Source organism: Lemur catta, chromosome 14 (genome assembly GCF_020740605.2).
Source record: "Lemur catta isolate mLemCat1 chromosome 14, mLemCat1.pri, whole genome shotgun sequence".
NCBI classification, from domain to species: Eukaryota; Metazoa; Chordata; class Mammalia; order Primates; family Lemuridae; genus Lemur; species Lemur catta.
The window spans coordinates 4,588,603-4,607,641 of NC_059141.1; the positions used below are offsets into that span (position 1 = coordinate 4,588,603).

Genomic DNA, 19,039 nt, shown 5'->3' on the forward strand with positions numbered 1-19,039 from the left:
AATGTGCTTGAGTCATCCTGAAACCATCTCCCTCCAACCATCCATGGAAAAATTGTCTTCCATGCAACTGGTCCCTGGTGCCAAAAATGTTGGGGACTGCTGCTATAACAAATCCCTCCTATCCCTCCCTTCCCCCAGCCTCTAGCATCCTCTGTTCTACTTTTTGCTTCTATGAGATCAACTTATTTTAGCTTCCACTTATAAGTGAGAATATGTAGTGTTTAACTTTCTATTCTTGGCTTATTTCAGTTAATTTAATTTTTCCAGTTTCATTCATGTTGCTGCAATGGACAGGATTTCAGTCTTTTTTATGGCTGAATAGTACTCTACTGTGTATATACACGCCACATTTTCTTTATCCATTCATCTGTTTGTGGACATCTAGGTTGATTCTCTATCTTGGCTATCATGGACAGTGCTACAGTAAACATGGGGGTGCAGATGCCTCTTTGATATACTGACTTCCTTTCCTTTGGATGAATACCCAGTAGTGAGATTTCTGGATCATATGGCAGTTCTGTATGTAGTTTTTTGAGGAACTTCCATACTGTTCTCCACAGTATCTATATCTTACCAAGAGTGTATAAGAATTCCCTTTCCTTCCCAGCCTCACCAACATTTGTCATTTTTTAATAATAGCTGTCCTAACTGGGATGAGACGATACCTCATTGTGGTTTTGGTTTCCATTTCCCTGATGATTACTGATGTGTTTTTTTTTTTAAGTTGAGAAAGAGATAGAGGTGGTTAGAAATGTTGGGGAAGGCATGGTTGAAGACTGAGGAGAGAATGGGATCCTTGGTGGTATAGGACCTCCAAGAAGACAGGAGAATGGATCTGAAAGGCCACTGTGCATGACTTACCCTGGATAAGAGGCCTTGCATTCATTCGTTCATGCATTCATTCCTCCATCCTTTTTTTCCCAACAAATACTTATTGAGAGCCTATGCTGTGTCCAGTGCAATATTAGGAGCTAGAAATCCATTGGCAAGCCAGGCAAACATAATTTTATTCTCATAGGGGTTACCGTCGACGGGAGAGGCAGACATGTAGATTCACACTTGTCTGGGTATATTTACAAATTGAGAGAGGTGCTGTGAAGGAAAAGGAATGCTTTTGTAAGAGCTTATAAACAGGGAACCTGATCTAGTTTTGAAGGTGGTGTCAGGAGGGACATTGACATGGGCAGATCAAATGAGCTGAGATCAGGCAATGACCAGAGAAACACACTATGCCAATGGGGCAGCATGTGCAAGGGCCCTGTGGTGGGTGAGAGTGTGCACATCCAAGGGGATGGGGAAAGCTCACACAGAGCGTGTGGCCAGAAGAGAGGTGTCCAGTGATGCCACAGAGATTAGCAAGGGCACACCACATGGGAGCCTCTTCAGACTTTATCCTAAGAGCAGTGAAAATTGTTGCTCTTCTGTACGAAGGAGTTAGAGTCAACAATCAGCAGAAAGTAGAGCCAACACCAGCCCTTTCCAAGACATTGCAGTTGGATTGAGATCTGGGGTCAGCTGATGAAAGAGGTCCCCGAATCACTCCATCATTGGGAACTCTTAGATAAATCGAGCCCAGAGCCTGCAGAACGTGGTTCCAGGCTTTGGAGAAACCAGACACTTGCAGAGGGCTGTGGAGCCTCGTCAATTTGCCATCCACTGTGAGTTGCTGGAGCCCCAGAGAGAAACTGTCTGTGATCCAAACCCGCACGCACACTTCAATGTTTGTTGCTCTGTGGTGAGGCTGGGGCTCCTGACTAATGATTGCACAGTGCATCGGGAGCTTGCTGAGGGAAAATTAATTCTGTGTTGTCATATCCCAGGTTAATTAACTTGCTAGACTTGATAGAGTTACATTTAAAAATGTGCATAACAATCTTTCTTAAAAGAGCCACACAAGACAAAAACCCCAGAGAGAAGAAGCTTAAGATCTCCACCATGGCAGTTTCTCTCTGCACCCTCCGCCTCCCAGAAAGCTTCCACACCCACCTGATTGGTCTGAAGCCGGGGAGGGATAACTTGCCTCTTCTGATGGATTTAGGATTTAAATTATTTTCCAATCCCACGTCCCACGTTGCAACCCTTGATTTCCTTCCTGAAAATTGTTCATGTATTATCCATATTTCCTGTGACATGTGTATGCTGAGCCTGAGAAAAGGACCCACAGAAGTATGATGGCAATATAGGTATTGCCAGACGTAGTCAAATAGCCAACTGATAATTCTTGGTGTCTTAGTCCTGTTTGTGCTGCTACAACAGAATACCCAGGACTGTGTAATTTATAAAGAACTGAAACGTGCTTCTCACAGTTCTGAAGGCTAAGAAGTCCAAGATCAAGGCACCAGCATCTGGTGAGGGCTTCTCACTGTGTCCTCACACGGCCAAAGAGCAGAGGAGCAAGCTCATTCCGTGAGCCCTTTTGTGGCAGTATCAATCCATCCATGGGGCGGAGCCCTTGTGACCCAAACAGCTCCCGTTAGGCCCCACCTCCCAACACAGTTGCCTTGAGGATTAAGTTTCCAACACATGAATTTTGGGGGACACGTTCAGATCATAGCACTTCGTAATGACAATAATAACAATAACAACATTTAGAACACACTGGCTTAAAGCTAGGGGGCTTTGGGTCTGACTGGCCTGGTCTGAATCCTGGCTCCACTGCTCACAGCCAGGTGACCTTGGCCTGTCACTTAACTGAAGCCTTAGCTTTCTCAGCTGCCACAGCAGGGCTGACAGTGGCGTATCTTTCTACCCATTGTGTCAACTCAATGAGACGTTGTACATAAAACATTGAGCATACAGCTGGCACATGTGAAGCCTCAATAATTTTCAGCACTTCTTCTTGTAATTAATAATCATTGCCGACAGGCAATTGCTGAGCTGAGCCAGAGTCGGGAAGTTCAGGGAGTGGCAGAAACGTGAGTAACTGTTGAACCCTCTGGATCTCAGCCCAGGCCTGGTCCATGTCCCACCCCATTCTTTCTCATCCACGGGGCTGGGAGGAGGCCAGACTTCTCCTGGGGACAGAAGAGTTGTTTGACTCTAGCTTCCCCTCTGCAACTCCAGAACTGGTTACCTTGATGCTGGGAATGAAAAGGAGCAAGAAATAGGAACTGAACCCCAAAAAGCCTAACTGAGCCTCGGGACTGTGACATTAACTGAGGTTCAGGATGAGAGTTGAGCTTGAGCCCCTCAAATGTACTGTCCCTTCAGGTCAGGCCGCGATGACTGGAGGCCCATGGGAAGAGCTGCTCTTTAGCTCTGGGATGAGATTCCAGGATATTCTGAGGGACGGTGGGGATGGGGCAGTGTGGAATGAAATGTTCTGGATCTTATTAAAGTTAGACATTAGAGCCCAAAATCTCACCCATAGCAAACTGCTTTCAGAATAAATTACAAAATAAACCTTTACCTTTTGGGAGAGACAGCATAATAATCATACTTGCAGACAGCAGAATACTCTGTCTATATTAATACTGTTTTCATTGGGTCTTAAAGGCTAATTCCTGAAATTTTATTGCTCACGGTTAATCAATTTATCAATATTTATTCAGTGCCAACTTCAGCTCAGCACCCAGTCAGCGCTGTGATGGGCTAGAAAAACTATTAGATGTGGTTCCTTGATCTACTAACAAAATGCACAGCAAAATCAATGTTGGCTGGTTCTGCTCTTTCTTCCTCCCCCCTTCCTTCTTGTGCATTGGAAACCATCAGAAACCTGCCTTTTGCTCACTGGCAGATGTAACCTGGGGAAATGGAGACAAGCACTCATTACGATCTGCAGCTCTGTCTTGGAAGAGCCAAGAGATTCTAGGGATGTTCCTGATTTTTTAAAAAATAATGTACATCATTGAAGATGATATATCTGGCAAACGAAAATATAAAACTGGGCAAGGTTTCTGTTTATTTTCCAGATCCACAGTCGACTCTTCTCATCTCCCAAAGATCATTCTGCCTGGGAAAGAAAAGAAAATCTTTCAAACACAGGTAAAGAACTGGGCTCTGCCCAGCCAGCGCTCTCTTTCAAGACTGTATTTACTCTCTTTCCTTTATTTTTATTAATAATGAAATGTACTTTCCAGTCTAGTTTCCCCCCAAACAAGAGATGATAGCTCAGTGGCTCCGGCAAGATTTGAAGCTGATTTGAATTTCTAAACCCCTATGTTGTTAGGCGAGCAGCCTCCAAACAGTGAAAGATGCAAAAGAAAGAGCGGTTGCCTCAGGTGGTGGCTTTGGAACCCGAGGTCATGGCAGAGAGCTGAGCCTGCGGGTCAGGCCGGCGTGGATCGGGCTCCCTTGGGAATGAGTAATGAGACACATGCAGAATGTTCTCGGAACAGAGTGGATGCAATTTAAATACAGGCAGGGTGTGTGCATAGTAAATCATGTTTTATAAAGCTTCAATTTATAGCCACTAAACTGTAAAAACACTAGGTGAGATGGTTACAGTTCATAACTTTTATTAAGTTTGTTAATATAAATGATGTGAAAATAAGCTCCCCCTACCTTTGTGTGTGAAGTCATATGGATTTAGGTCAAATGCCCCGGCAACACTATCATAAGACTACTGGGTTAATAGAATATTTCAGTTCAGAGACCTTAGCAAAACTAAATTCTGAAATAATGTTTTAATGTAGTATATTTTATTTTTTAATCCTCATAAGTTATAAATATGGCATGTGAACTGCTACAGATGAAAATATATATATGTACTTTTATATATACATATGTGTATATATATGTATATGTATATGTATGTGTGTACATATGTATGTGTTTATGTGTATGTGTGTATATGTGTGTATATGTGTGTTTATATGTGTATATGTATGTGTTTATATGTATGTGTGTATATATGCACACACATACACATACACATTTATAGCTTCTCTTTTCATCATCCTCTACCAACCTGCCTATATTAAAGATATCAGGGACCTGAATTCCTTTCCATAACTGACCCCACCAGTCCAAGACCAAAGTATTATTTGAAAGAACCTTTCATATTTAATCCTCTCTGGAAGCCCCCAAAGCATGGCTTACAGCTTATTCTTTAATAGTGGCAGATACTTAGTTTTGGCCCTTTGAAAACCTAGCCTAGAAATCGCCCGCAGTGAGAGTGTGAATTCATTGGCAGACACTTCTGGTAGCCTGAACGGCAAAGGCAGGCTCAGGACACATGGCTGGCCACCTGCACCCCATGGGGAGCGTGGGGACATGGAGAAGAGTGCCACATTTTCCACAGAGGTGCTGTGAGCACAGTCACACCTGGTGACTGAAACGTGGATGTCTGGTCTTCTCTGTCTCAGGACGTGGCCAGCTCAAAATGGGTCTAACCGGAGACTTGCACACTGGGTGCCTCCTCTTTGCAGATCAGTGACCCACGAACCAAGTGTGTGCTGGCCCCAGGCTGGAGGCTAATGGACTGGGCTGTAGGGAATGTGCCCAAGCAACCCTGAGTGGGGAGGAAGACATATCTCCTTGCCTTTTTTGTTTTAATTTGCCAGTATTGTCAAAGTGCTAATTACTGAAGAGAGTTTAAAGAAATTCCTGAACTTTGAGTATCCTGGTAGAAGGCAGAGAGTCGTACTGAAGTGGGCCATGCTTCCCTGCAGGACTCATTCTCCAAGGCACCCGCTCACGCTCACTGCATCTCCCTGCAAGCTTGTCTCTTTCTGTTAAGGAGAAATTGCACTGCACACTTGTTAAAAATTGCAAGACGGATTTTATTGGAGTTACTGCAGGAGAGGAGAAAGCCTTCAGTCTAGGACTAAGCTCAACTCTGAACATAGCCAGAGGCAGGATGAGGGACTCAGTGGATGGACAATTATTAAGAGGAACCTGCTATCTAAGGCGAGGGGAGAGGAACATGATTAGATATCAGGGGTGGGCTTAGCGGGAGTCTCACTGAACCGGGCCCAGCAGGCCGAAGGCAAGGTCGGGTCCAGAAGGCGTCCCCAAGGGGCCTGACTAAAGTTTGCTCATGTCGGGAGTCTGGTCACATCTTTTCCATGGAAACAGGCCTGAGCGGCCGTCTGTGCCTTCTGGGCTCTCTGTGGCCAAGCCCTCTCCCGCAGGAACGCACAAGGAGCTTGGTTCAGGAGCTGGACTCCCTGCTCCCACTCTCACGAGGCGGGCCTGGCACAAGGACGAGGTCTTTCTCGGTCCTCTCAGTGGCTGCAAGAAACCCAGAGACCAGAGTTTTAGGTCAAACTCTGGGTTGCAAGGACCAGAAACCCACAACAGTCGACAAAAGGGAAACAGTTGTAAGGAAACCAGCGAACGTCATGGAAGAATGAGCCGCTGGGTTGCAGAAGGTGCGGGAACCAGGGGTGCTCCCGGGCTTTGGCAGCACGTGCGTGCGTGCGGACCTGCCCCTGCGGTGGGGGGCAGGCTCCACGGAGTCAGTCGGCTTCGGTCAGGAGACAAGGTCAGGTGTTAGACGCACAGCCTCCAAGGACCCCACTGTGTGGCTGACTGGCAGGTGGGACAATTCTCCAGAAGGGACCCGTGGGCCTGCAGATGTCCCCAAAGCCATAAGTAGGCCTGTAGAATCTCAAGTTTGGGAGAGGCCACAGAGGACATTTTGTCCAGCTTCTTTGAGATGTCAGATGTTTGAACACCTGTTCACCGTGTCCACGCCGGGATGGAGAAGCTTCTGCGGTAGGCAGAACACGGACAGGGGCTCACTCTATTTTAGGATAGCTCATGACATCCTCACACAGCTGGGGTTGTTAGAAAACTTTTAGATGGCACCGAGCCAAAATAAACAAGCCTTCTTATTTATTTATTTTTAATCTGTATTTATTGAGTAGGAAAAAAGGAACCATTAAATATTTTTAAGTTGCTGTAATACGTGATTTGATCCAAGTTCTAGGAAGACAACTCCGTCGTGATCTTGGAGGTGGGAGATGATACGGGTTTAGCCAGGGCAGTGGCTGCGGTTGCTAGAACTTTTGGAGCACTAGGAAATGACCAAATTATTTACAAAATTATTTATCCCAGTTATTGTTGGGATAAGAGAGAAGGTCAAGATGTTCCGGGACAGAAAGTGCTCCCATGAATGGCATAGGGGTTCAGGATCCAGGAGGCTTGTGAGGTTAAGGGGTGGTGCTGGTGGGAGGATCCTGAATTTGCGGGGTTTGGACACATGTCCAGGAAGCAGCTGGCAGTTGGGGGTAGAGATCGGAGACAGGTCGGGCTTATGGATCTTGATATGATCATCGTGTACAGGTGGGTGGGATGAGAAAGCAGAAGAACAGCTGGGATTACTGCAGGAGGGAATAGGCAAGATGGGCAGGGCTGGGGCTGCAAGACCCTCAGGAACCATACGCACTGGGTGCGAGGGCGGAACACTGGCTTGAAAACCACGGACCGAACATCAGGGTTTTGTTTTCTAAATTGAAGTATGTGGTGCCCATGTTGACTGTTGCCATCAATTAGCTTTCTATCTTTGGAATGGTCCTTCCGCTTCCTCATTTCTTAGTTAGCTCTTAGACAATTGTGGTTTAGGATTCTCTGATCTTTTGGAAGCTGCTCTAAAATATGTGGGTGATGTGGGTGGCAGCCTCCGCTGCAGCAGCTAGATCAGTGGGGTGTTTGTTCCAAACACGGTTCGTAGGGCTCAGGCAGGAAATCTGAAGTGAATGTCATCTCCGAATTTTCATTTTTGCTTCCTTCGTTTGCACAATGCAACTATTCACTGCCGCAGTCATCAGTAGTTCCAGGGCTGGGAAGGGTGGAGAGCTGATTTCTTATAGTTAACTTGGCCTCTTGGCAAGGCCTTTGAAATCTGTCGGCCTGTGTAAAATTTCAGTTTACTGTGATTAATAGGATCTGAACACAAAGGGAGAAAAAATGTAGGAAGGATAACTGTTTCTGCCCAAACTCACATCTGCTTTTAAAATCAGAAGAAGATAGAAAGTCCCTTTCAAATTCCCATTCCGCGTGTTATAAAGAGATTTTGTTCGCCGTTTCCCGTCCCTGTGCTCCTGTCTACAGATGAGACTGCGCAATCTAGGGATTAAGGGTGATTGGAAGTCAGGTGCCTACTTAAGCCATTTCTGGAGAGATCATTTGGGTAAATGTATGTATAAAGGGAATTGGTGAAGGTCACTTAGAAATTTTTAATGTCTAACTCACTTGGCATTGGAAGGAAAGCGGGAGGGCATGACGTTTCGCCTCCTGATCAATTTAGCCCCAACTTTACAGCTGGCAGTTTGTACAGGGCGGGTCTTTGATTGACGAGTGGGGGGAAAGTAATTATATTTCACTTAAAACTGGAGGATAATTGTTCTTTTATTTTACCTTTCACAAGGGCAGCGATTAGCTGCCTTTATAACAATAGTTTCGATTTCGTTAGTACCAAGTCGACAGTTGCCCCAATAAATCCTGTCCCCTTGAGCGTGTTCTGGTGTTCTGGTACCCCCCTTAAAAGCCACCCCAGCCTGATGTGAATTGTGTTTCATTTCTCTTCCAAGAGAAATCATTTGTAAATGTAGTTTCTCTAAGACTAAGGTAGAGAAGGGACATCAAGTTTGTTTGCTTTCCCTAAAAACCTGGTTTGTCTGAAGGCTCTAATTGTTAGAGTTGTAACATGCGGATTATTTTTTGATACAGAAGCCATCTGATCTCACCGCGCCCCATCTGCCTGGTTCTCATGGATTCCTCCCTACCCATGGGGGAATTCAGCTATTGAACAATGTGTAAGAGTATCTTTAATCAACACAACTTCCGTGGTCGAAAATCGCATCAGTCCCCAGAGGACAGAGCATAAGCTCCTCGGCACAGATTTCAGTGCCCCTCCCCCTCCCTCCCTTGTTTATCCTTCCAGAGTTTTCTGAATCACATCACTTTGTGAGCACCGGCACTCCACACTTGCCTGTCTCTCTCCTTGCCCACTAAGACTCTTCTGCCCGAAACCCCTTCTGTATCCTTCTGCTAAGACACTTCCTTTCAGCAGAAGCTTCCCAGATTCACCCTGCCTACCCTCCCCCAGCCCCCCAGGGCATTTCGTCTGTTGTCCTTTCAGCCTGAGTTATCTGTTGGCTCATCCTTCCTCCCTTCAAGACTGTGGGCTCTGAGGGTGGGGACCTTACTTTACCCACCTGTATGTCCCCAGGTTCAGGGACCAGCAATGGATTGAACAGCATAGTTTGAATGGAGGAGCTACCTGGAGCCGTTGCTGCCTTGGGGTCTCACTTGACATTTCCAGGCAGGCCCGCAGATCAGGGCAGAAATCAGAGCCCCTGGCGGTGGTTGAGAGCCCGAAAGGAAAAACATCTGGGTTCCTCAAGATTCTTTGAAGTGCTTTGAGCAACAGGCTCCTGACCTACACTCAGCGTCCTTGGTGGAGAGGGTTGAGGCTCCCCCTGAGTGGTTTGTGCGGCTCTTCCTGGGCTTAGTCTGTCTGGCGTCCACCCTGCTGTGCACAGCGGAGGTGGGAAAATGCAGCATCGCTTTTCTGATCACCGGAGAATAGAAAATATTTTTTTCTGCTTCTTGTAGAAGATGTGAAGAGGCACATTTGGGTCTTTTGTGCTTCCTTGAGTAGGATGTTATTGGAAAGAAAATAGACCAGCCCACCCTTGTCACCGGGCTATGTGACAGTCCCTGTTTGTCCTCATATGAAGAACCATTGTGCTCATGTGCCTCCTGAATTCTGCCTGTGGCTGCCTGGGCCTTGACCCTCAGTTTTGCTGCAATCACCCATAAATAGTGCAGTAAGCAACATTTTCCCTCATTTGAGTTTCTGCCTCTAGTGTCATCTTTGCTCATCACCTGCTACATAATCTAGGTTTTTTAAAAATTGGTAAAATAAGGTACTATGCAAAGAACTCAGCTGCAGATTTCCCAGTCTGTAGAGCTTTTTGTCAGACAGAAGTGCACCCAGCCAGATTTTACTGCTTCCTCTCAAAGACATGAAAGCTTAGTCACTGCCTCCTGTGTACCAACGGCTTTGGTGGCAGGACCTCACCCAGATCTGAGGAAATCAGATGGACATGAGGGCTGGACGTGAGGTGCACAGTCCAAGAGGGCCACTGTGTCTCATTCTTAGGTGGGCAGAATGAGAGACCAACCTATGATTTCAGCCGATTTCCCCCTGCAGCGTATGAGCCCTTCTGCCTTGCCATAGGTGTCAGGGTGGACAGCAGTACCCTGACCTGAACACAGGCACCAGGTCAGAGAGGCAGGCATCCAGCGTGGGTTTTTATTTTTGCTGAAGAGGAGCATCACTTGGGGAAGCATCATTAAGAAGCCTGAATACAATGGCGGAGCAGCAACCACATGCCACCCGCCATGGAGACAGCATTTTACTGAAGTCACAGAGTAAGCAAAATGGCATTGCTGTAGCAGCAGTTCTCAACCACAAGGGTGATTCTGAACGTTGGTCAGCCCAAAACAAATAGGCATCTGGGCTCCCCCAGGCCGGCAGCGTCAGAGTCCACAGGTGCGGAGCCCAACAGTAGCCGTGAGCAGCCCTGTGAAAGCCACCACAAAAGCTCTTTTGGAGTTTGTGTGTTTTCAAGAAATAAAGGTATAATATTAGCTGGCCCAAGTGACCATCATTCCCTTACCTCCAAGAGTCACCCAGCATAATGTTCTTCTATAAAAGGGTATTTTAACGGCCCCCTCTTCACCCCAGTGGTGAGGGCTTCCTGCCCCAGGTGATGGGGGTGGCCACACATGGCACCCAGCACTGGGGAGTTGAGGCAACAGCTGTGTATTGGTCACATACACTGACAGCCCCCAGAAGCAGGACAGCGTGTGCCATGCAGAGGCACAGGGGCTGCATTCAGGAGCAGAGAGAGCAAGCCGGGTCCGTGGGAGGCAGGCTTTGGAGGAACAAGAGGGCGGGGTGACCCCTGGCTCCTGTGGCAGGGTGAGGTGGCTTGTTGGATAACTCCGTAGGCTGGCAGGGAACTGAAGTTCGCTACTCAGGGTCAAGCAGGAATGGTACCTGGGCCCTGTGATAAGAGGGTTTCTTGGCTGGGGGAGCTTATCTGAGGGAGTGCAGGTGGGGGGACTTTAGGCCATTCAAGGGCCCCCTCGTTTTCCCCAGAGGTCAAGGCACACAACACTGGGCCTTAACCAGCAGGGCCCGTTCTGGAGAGAGCAGAGGTGAGGAGCAGGGGGAATGAGATCTGTGGGGACTTGGGGACCAGCACAGCTGCTGGGGCAGGGAAGACAGAGGGAGAGTTTAGGCCTGGTTCTGGGGAGTGTGGTGGGAGCCAGGCGTGGACACCAACCAGGTGACAGGTCAGCGTCGGCGACGTGCAGCAGGAGGACACAGAGCCCTCAGAGAGAGGCACAGCCTGGCGCCTGGGAATCTAAGGTGGGGCACGTGGGGAAAGAGGCTGTGGGGGGTCCCACACAGGACCCTGGCTCACAACAAGCCCCGTCCGGGGCATCTGAGGTCCCAGCATCAGGTGGAGGGACCAGGGACAGGTCATGAACTCACCTCCCAGAGCAAGGCAGAGACCTGAGTTCTCCATTGGGCCCAAGTGGGGCAGGGAGGACCCGTGAGCCCTGGCATCTCCCTGAGATCAGGATTGTTGTCTCGGGAACGGGGCCTCCACCCATCTGCTCGGCCGAGCCTGGAACCTCGAAGTCTTCCTGCTCCTCCCACACGCCTGTGTCCAGTTCATGAGCAGGTTCCTCTGGTTTACCTCCTGGTCATCTCTGGGACCCACGCTCTTCTCCGGCTCTGCTCTCGCGTTGGCCTGGGCTCCTGCAACAGCCCATCTGTGCCTCCCTCCTTCTGGTCCCCACCTACAGCCAGAATGAGCTGCTCCCGGCTTAAGGCCCTTCAGTGCTTCCAATTGCTCTTGGAATAAACACGATTCTAAGATAATTCTTACTCTGTAATTAAAAACAATTCTTACTTGGAATAAAGATAATTCCACAAGGCCCTGGGGGCTCTGGGCCCTTGGCTCCATCCCCTCCCCCTCTGTCCCGTCCCCTGCCACCAGAGACCTCCTGCTGGGTCTGGGGGTCCCTGCACAGGCTGGTGCCCTGGCTTGGGCTCTGCTGCCCACTCCCTTTCTCCTAAGTGACCCTGACCCATCCTATGGATCTGCAACCCGTGTGTCCTGGGGAGTCATTCTGATGTGGAGACCAAGAGGAGTCCACCTTCTTCTCCTTTGCTGTGCTCGCCGCAGTCAGGATCTCAGGGTCATTTGTGTTTGATGACTATTAATATTTGCTCTGCCGTCCAGACTGCAAGCTCCACAAGAGCAGGTGCCCTGTCTGGTTTCACTTCCAGCCCCAGTGCCAAGCCTGGCACTCAGTAAAGCCCTGCAGGGGAATGAGCTGGCTGGTTGGAGCAGGAGCTTGTTCTGAGGTGGAGCCTGGGGGCCACGGGGACAGGGAATCAGGCCCGTCCCCATGGCTGACATCAGTAGGACTTTGGGACGACGCACCGTGACACTGTGTGTCCCTTCTCTGCTTTCTGTTTGACCTCTCTGAATCGATCCACCCTCCCTCCTGACCTCAGTCTTCTAACTCTCTTCCTCTGTGTCCAGGAGCCTCTCCCGTCCTGGCATTGAGTGGCCCCAGAGCCAGGAACCCAACCTCCGCAGAAGTCTGAGCTGGGATCATACGCTACTTTTGGTGTGATTTTAGGCTGCTTTAAATAAAGAGGTTTATTCGTTCCTACCTCCTTATTAATTGTTAGTTGTATATCAAGGGCCTCCCCAAGAGAAAAATAATACTTACAAATAATCGCCGGAAGCCACACACCCCTTCCGAGGGCCGTACATTACTGGGGAAAGCTGCAAATAGAAGGCGTGTTCCCAAATTCTGCGGTTCCTGTTGTGCAGAATGCTGCTTGTTTTGGAGAAATATTGTTACTAAGTGTTGGAGAGAATAGACCTCGTTGTGAGCTAAAGTGTAGTTTTTTTCTTTAGTTGCTTTTGTCCAGCTGGCCATCTAAGGAAGGGATTTTTAAAAAGAAAAAAGTATATAAACAATGCAATGTAAATTGAAAGTGACACACAGAATTAAATGTATTTTGAAGCCTATTGTGTTATTTAAAATAATGGTCATGTTAATGTCCAGCTTCCCAGCACAAAAGGAATATTTATCTGGCAGCTGAAATGCGGCAGAGCCAGAGGGGACGAGGGTGTTCCAAGCACAGCGACTGCCCGGTGAAACCCAAGCCTCCGTCCTCTCATTAGACACCTGGGAATTTGATTGCTTATTTTACATCTTGGTAAAAATACCAGAGTGTTGGACAAAAGACCATTCTTTTAAAGCATCCTTTTTTTGTCCAAATAAATTACCTCCTAACCTGCTTTCTTCTCCCTTGTTTTTCAAGAATGGGTCCCTTCCTTTCTCTCTGTGTGTGGCTGCATGCTGACAGCGCGTCCTTAGCTCTCCGTGCTGAAATGCAGGGGGCAGGGAGGCCCACACCTGGCTGGGAGAGAGCTTGTAATGCATCAAGAGGTCATCGTTACCAGAAACAGAAAATTAGGGCCAAGGACCCTTTTCCAGTTTCTAGCAAGGGGGCGGTGGGGGTTGGGGGATGGTGCAAGGACGTTGCAAACTGTATTCCTGTGTTTGAGCAGAAGACAGGTAAGGTCTGGCTTCTTGTTCTTGAAAGAGCCTTAAGGTCACATCATATGCCTACCTTGGGCACATGAGGAGACCTTATGATTATAAAATCTTCCGGAACATTCTCCCCTTAGGCTGCTATTTGACAATGCTGCTGTCTGATCTCTGTGCTGAGGGAAGAGCTACTGAATAGTATTTTACGAGATTCCGCTGTGAAGTTTTTGGTTTTCACAAACTACCTTGACCATTTGGGGTGAGTACCGGTCACAGAGGGCTGAGTTTCCCTGAAGCAGTTTATGTTATTTTTACATGGAAATCTTTCTTAAAATGGAATCTTCTGGGAGGTCAATTTATAAAAGAGATAAAAGCAGAGGAGCTCTGGTTGAAGGGGGGTTCGTGGATGCTCCCGCCGGGGGGGCCCTCTCCCCAGAGGAGTCCAGTAGTGTGTCGGAGGGTGACTTGAAAACTGTTGTCCTGGGACTGGGAGGACAGCACAGGCCATTTGGATAAACACCGATCGCTTTCTCTTTGAACGTTCAGATTTCTCCTCGTTAACCTGGAGCCCTGTGGGGTGAGCAGGTTGTCACTGTGTGCAGCCCATTTCCACCTGGAGACGCCTCCCCGTCCTTACTGATCTGCACTCGGGCTCCTAAATCCCGCCTGCCTTACGTCACTGCTGTCATGCACGTGATTATCTCGGTGCCTTTAGGCCAGAGCTCATCTCACCGGCTCCTCAGGGTGGAGGGCTGCTTCCTGTGCCACCCCCTCTCGACTGGAGGGGAGGTAGAAATGTGCTCTGGGTTTTAACAGGAAGATGGGACGAAGCAATAGTCTATGATACAACTGTGCTTTTAAACTTCTCTTCCTTTTCCAGTATTAAATAGCTTTACTTTAATGACCCTCAGCTTATAGTTTCTTTCAGATCCTTCATATTGGCGCTGGCAGGAGTCCAGCTACCTACTTAACTCCGAATGTGGCTTCCTCTAATGCCTTGTGTGTGCTTAGGTTTGATTTGTTCTTTTTATGGGACTTAGAGACAATCTATGCGGGTGATTAGACACTGAGACAGGCAGCCTGCAGGGGTTGGCCCAGCTCTGCTCCTGGACAGCTTTGAAAGCAGGCAGTGCTGGGGGCCAGGGGCATCCTTGGCTGCCTGCGTGATGGGGTTTGGCAGCAGGCATTCCGAGCTTCAGGTGCCCTAAACATGGATTAAAATTTGTGCCAAAGGATAATGTACTTGGCCTCAGGTACACGATTGAGAGTCAGCATTCTGGGTGAAAATAGGAGGCTTTGGAAAATCCCAGCTTTTTCATTGTTCATTCTGTGATCTTGGACAACATAATTGATCTCTGAGACTCAGTTTCACAACTTGTAAAGTGGAAATGACAACACCTACTTGCATCACTGTTATTAAGAGTTGTTAGAATAGATATAAAACACTAATCTTAATCCTTTTTTATCATTTTGGTAAGAATACATGAGATCTACCCTCTTAAAAGATTTTTTAAGTGCATATACATTATTGTTGACTGTAGGTAAATGTTGTGCAGCAGGTCCCTAGAGCTTGCTCATCTTGCTTGACTGAGACTTTGTGCTCACTGGCTAGTAACTGCCCACCCTTCCCTGCCCCCAGCTCTTGGGAACCACCACTCTGTGAGTCTATGACTCTGACTGTTTTACGTACCTCACATAAGTGGAATCACCCAGTGTTTGTCTGTTTGTGTCTGGCTTATTTCACCTAACAGTTTTCTCCAGTTTCACCCACATTGTTGCAAATGACACGGTTTCCTTCTTTTAAGGCTGAATACTCTTCCATCATGTACATATACCACATTTTCTTTATCCTTGCATCAGCCAGTGGCCACTGGTTGATTGCACATCTTGGCTGTCATGAATAATGCTGCAACGAACATGGGAGTGCAGGTAGCTCTTTGAGATTCTGATTTTAATTCTTTTGGATACACACCCAGAAGCAGAATTGCTAGATCATATGGTAGATCTATTTTCAATTTTTTAAGAAACCTCCACATTGTTTTCCATAGTGGCTGCACTAGTCTACATTCCCACCAGCAGCATACAAGGGCTCCAATTTCTCTGCTTCTTTGCCAACACTTACTCTTTTTATTTTTCTAATAGCCATCCTGACAGGTAGGAGGTGGTATCTCATTATAGTTTTTCTTTGCATTTCCCTGATGATTAATGACTAATTCTAATCCTTGATTTTTAAATTGGCATTGCATGATATCAAATGCCCCCCCACCTGCCAAAAACTACAGATGCTTATGGGTGTTTCTATGTTGTTGTTTTCTTTTCTGAAGCGTTCTGTTTGTGCTGTGTGCTGGGAGGTGGGAGGAGAGATTGAGAGAGAGAAACAAGGTGAGGGTTCAGGGGGCCACACAGAGGGGAAGGACAACCTGTCGGACAACCTGTGAGCTCACTGCAGCTCTGCCGTATCAGGAAATTGGGCCGCTCTGTGCTCTTGGGACACTTGCAGCTGGCCAGTATGCTTAGCCTGTGCCTACACCTTCCTTCCTCTTCATCCCTGCAGCCTTGTCCCAGATGAGGGCCACTCGCCCCCAGCTTGCCACAGAGCCTCCTGCCCCATGTTGTCTCTGGCCAGGAGCCCTGCAATGGCCAGCCTTGTCCCTGCGCTTGGCCACCTTGGTCAGGCCACACCCCCAGATGGATCAGGTCTGTGCGTGGCCTGCGCTTCAAAGCACTTGTGTGCTGCCTGCCCTCAGGCAGGTGCCGCCAGGCCTCCTCCAAGGAATGGTGTGACCCTGCAGTGTCCTGTGTCCCCTCTTCCCTGCCTTGTGGGTCTCTGGCAGTCGGCGTGATGCCTGCAGAGCCTGGACGCCATCCCTTCCAGCAGAGTTTTATCATGTGGGTGCAGGGTGACATCTGGGCGACAGCAGCAGGTGCCAGAGTCAGACAGCTCCCTGTAGATCCACAAGCTGTTTTCTCTGAGGACCTGGTGTGGGCTGAGGTCTGAACAGTCACGGGATTCGGGTGTCTGTTGCCACAGTACCAACAAACCATCCTCGAGACTTGGTGGCTTACAGAACAATGAGCATTTCGTTAGCTCTTGGGGCAGTGGGCTGACGGTCTTGGTGGTGCTCTGCCCTCGCTGGGTCAGCCAGCTGCTAGCTGAGGTGATGGCCCTGCTCAGAAGGGCTCAGCTGGAAGTGCTCTCAAGGGGAGGGCAGAGGCCAGAGCAGAAACAGAAATGCACAAGTCCATGTTCAAGCCAAAGCAAACCAAATGGCAGAACTCTGGGTCTAGAGGTGGAGAAATAGACCCCACCTCTTAGGAAAGAGCTAAAAGTGTACTGAAAAGGGCAGGGTTTGGGGTTATTGTGGAAAATCGGAGGCCCTGGTGCCATCTGCCTACCACAAAGTGACAGCTTACACGCATGGGGACCAACTGCATACCAGTAACTTGCTGGCACTGACAGGGATTCACGCTAATTTTCACAACCACCCCATGAGGAAGGTACAAATATTCCCATTTGATGGATAAGAATACTGAGGCTAAAAAAAGTCCAATAACTTAGGGAGTTGCTGAATCACTCATCCCTAGAATGGGGGTCCTATTTCCTGCCCCAGGACTGCAGTGGGGGTGATGCTTTGTGCCTGGCACCCAGGAGCGCTCAGCACCCACTGGCTGGAGGCCCAGGGTGCTCGAGTGTCATGTTCATTGCTGCAGCACCAGTGCCCGGCACCGCGTCAGAACCCACTGAGCGACTGTGGACTGGATGCAGGACAACACATAGGGCCATGGAAGGGCAACACCTCAAGGTCGGACAGACCCGGTCTGCAGCTTATCAGTCATTTATGAACTGTGGGAACTCTGATTTCGGGGTCTGGGAGACATGATGCCTGTTAAAAGTCATTTTTGACAATTCCCAGTCTTGTCTCTTCCACTGTGAATCCTGCCAGCTTCTGTGTCTTGGGATCCTGAAGCTGTTCCCCAGGGCCCTGTGTTCCAGCCCTGTGGTGACATCTGTGGATATACAAATGAGAAAAGTGTCTGGCCCCCGATGCCTGTCCCGTCTGCTCTTGCCACTTCTCTGGTGGCTTAGTCCTTGGCCTGCAGAGGGATTCACACCTAGTGGCTCTTTCACGATAGTCTTAGCCTTTCTGTGATGCTATTTATGCATCTGTAAGCTGGGGTTATTTATGTTGCCTGTCCCTGACTTCTGTCATTTTCTGCTCAAGTCCGCACCCTTGAGGAAGTTTGGTGTTCTCAGGGGCGGGGGATATAGATGCTGGGTAAATCAGATCGGTGGGTCCCCTTTGACTGAGCACTTACTCTGTGACAGGAGCTGGGCTGGCACTGATCATGCAGTGCTTAGCAAGACATCCAGGGAGCCTGCGCTCTGGGAATTTGTATTCTGGTGGCTCAGGACAGATGAATATCAAGTGAACAAACAAATAAGCAAAATTATTGCAACAAGGAGACCAGACAGCAAGGACAAAGGGGTACCTAATCCAGGTCAGGAGGGCTGAGCAGGAGTTTGCCGTACAAAGCGTGGGGCAGCGTAAGGGTGTCCTGGGCAGAGGAAGCAGGATGTGCAAACGTCCGAGGAAGGGAAGGGTCTGGCACGTTCAAGGATGAAGGACACTCAGCATGGCTTGATCATACTGGGGAGTGGGGGCAGTGGGAGGAGAAGGGATCGGGGAAGGGGAAGGAGGAGGAGCGAGGCAATAGGGTGGGTTTTCTGTTTTGCGGAGGACAAACAACTAAAGGGTTTGAATGCAGGAAGTTATAGTGTTCGTTTTGCTTTGTGAGAAGACCGCTTGTGTGTGCTGGGACACATTCAGGTGTTGTGAAGCCTAAAACTGACATCATGTGGGCAACGCTGTTGGGAAATGGAATACAAACTGGCAAGTGAAAAACTGCGGGGGCCCCTGCTGGAGGCCTGGGAGGGTGTCCATGCAAGTGGGGGTCCTCTGCTTTGTGTCGAGTCTCCCTTGACGGTACGAGTTAAGGGGGGCAGGAGTGAATGCGGGGAGACACGACGTTCAAGGCCTGCAGCAGCCGTGTGGAAAAGAGAGGCGATGCCTAGGGTGGTCGCCACAGGGAACTGGACGCACGTGGGCAGATGTTGGGAAGGGAGTCCAAAGGCTTTGCTCAAGGACAGGATGTGGTGGCAAGGGAATGCAGGAATGGAGGATGACGTCACTCAAGTCACTGCATCAATCCCCTCAACAGGTCCAAGAGGCACTGATGAGTATCTCTAGCCCAGAAATCAAGAAACTGACACTTGGGGAGGTCACCTGTCCAAGTCTCGGGACCACTTAGTGTCTGGCGTGGATTTGAGCCCTTGCTGGTCTACACCGGAGCAGCTGCCTGTGAGCCACAGCCACCTTGCTGCTTGTGGGGTCTTCAGGGCCTCAGACAGCACTGGGCGGTCGCTCGTGGTAATTACTGACTTTAACCAGACATGGGCAGGGCCCCTCAGACCAACTTGATCAAAGGCTCTGCC

The 19,039-nt window shown here is 48.8% G+C and overlaps 1 protein-coding gene across 3 annotated transcripts in view; it reads left to right on the forward strand.

Moving 5' to 3' along the window:
• Nucleotides 1–19,039, forward strand: part of C14H10orf90 (chromosome 14 C10orf90 homolog) — a 192,514-nt gene that overhangs the window by 17,534 nt on the left and 155,941 nt on the right. For all 3 annotated transcript variants that reach the window (XM_045567777.1, XM_045567778.1, XM_045567781.1), the window contains exon 2: nt 3,912–3,984. In XM_045567777.1, the coding sequence (XP_045423733.1) occupies nt 3,912–3,984 (73 nt within the window). The remainder of the gene's footprint in view (nt 1–3,911; nt 3,985–19,039) is intronic.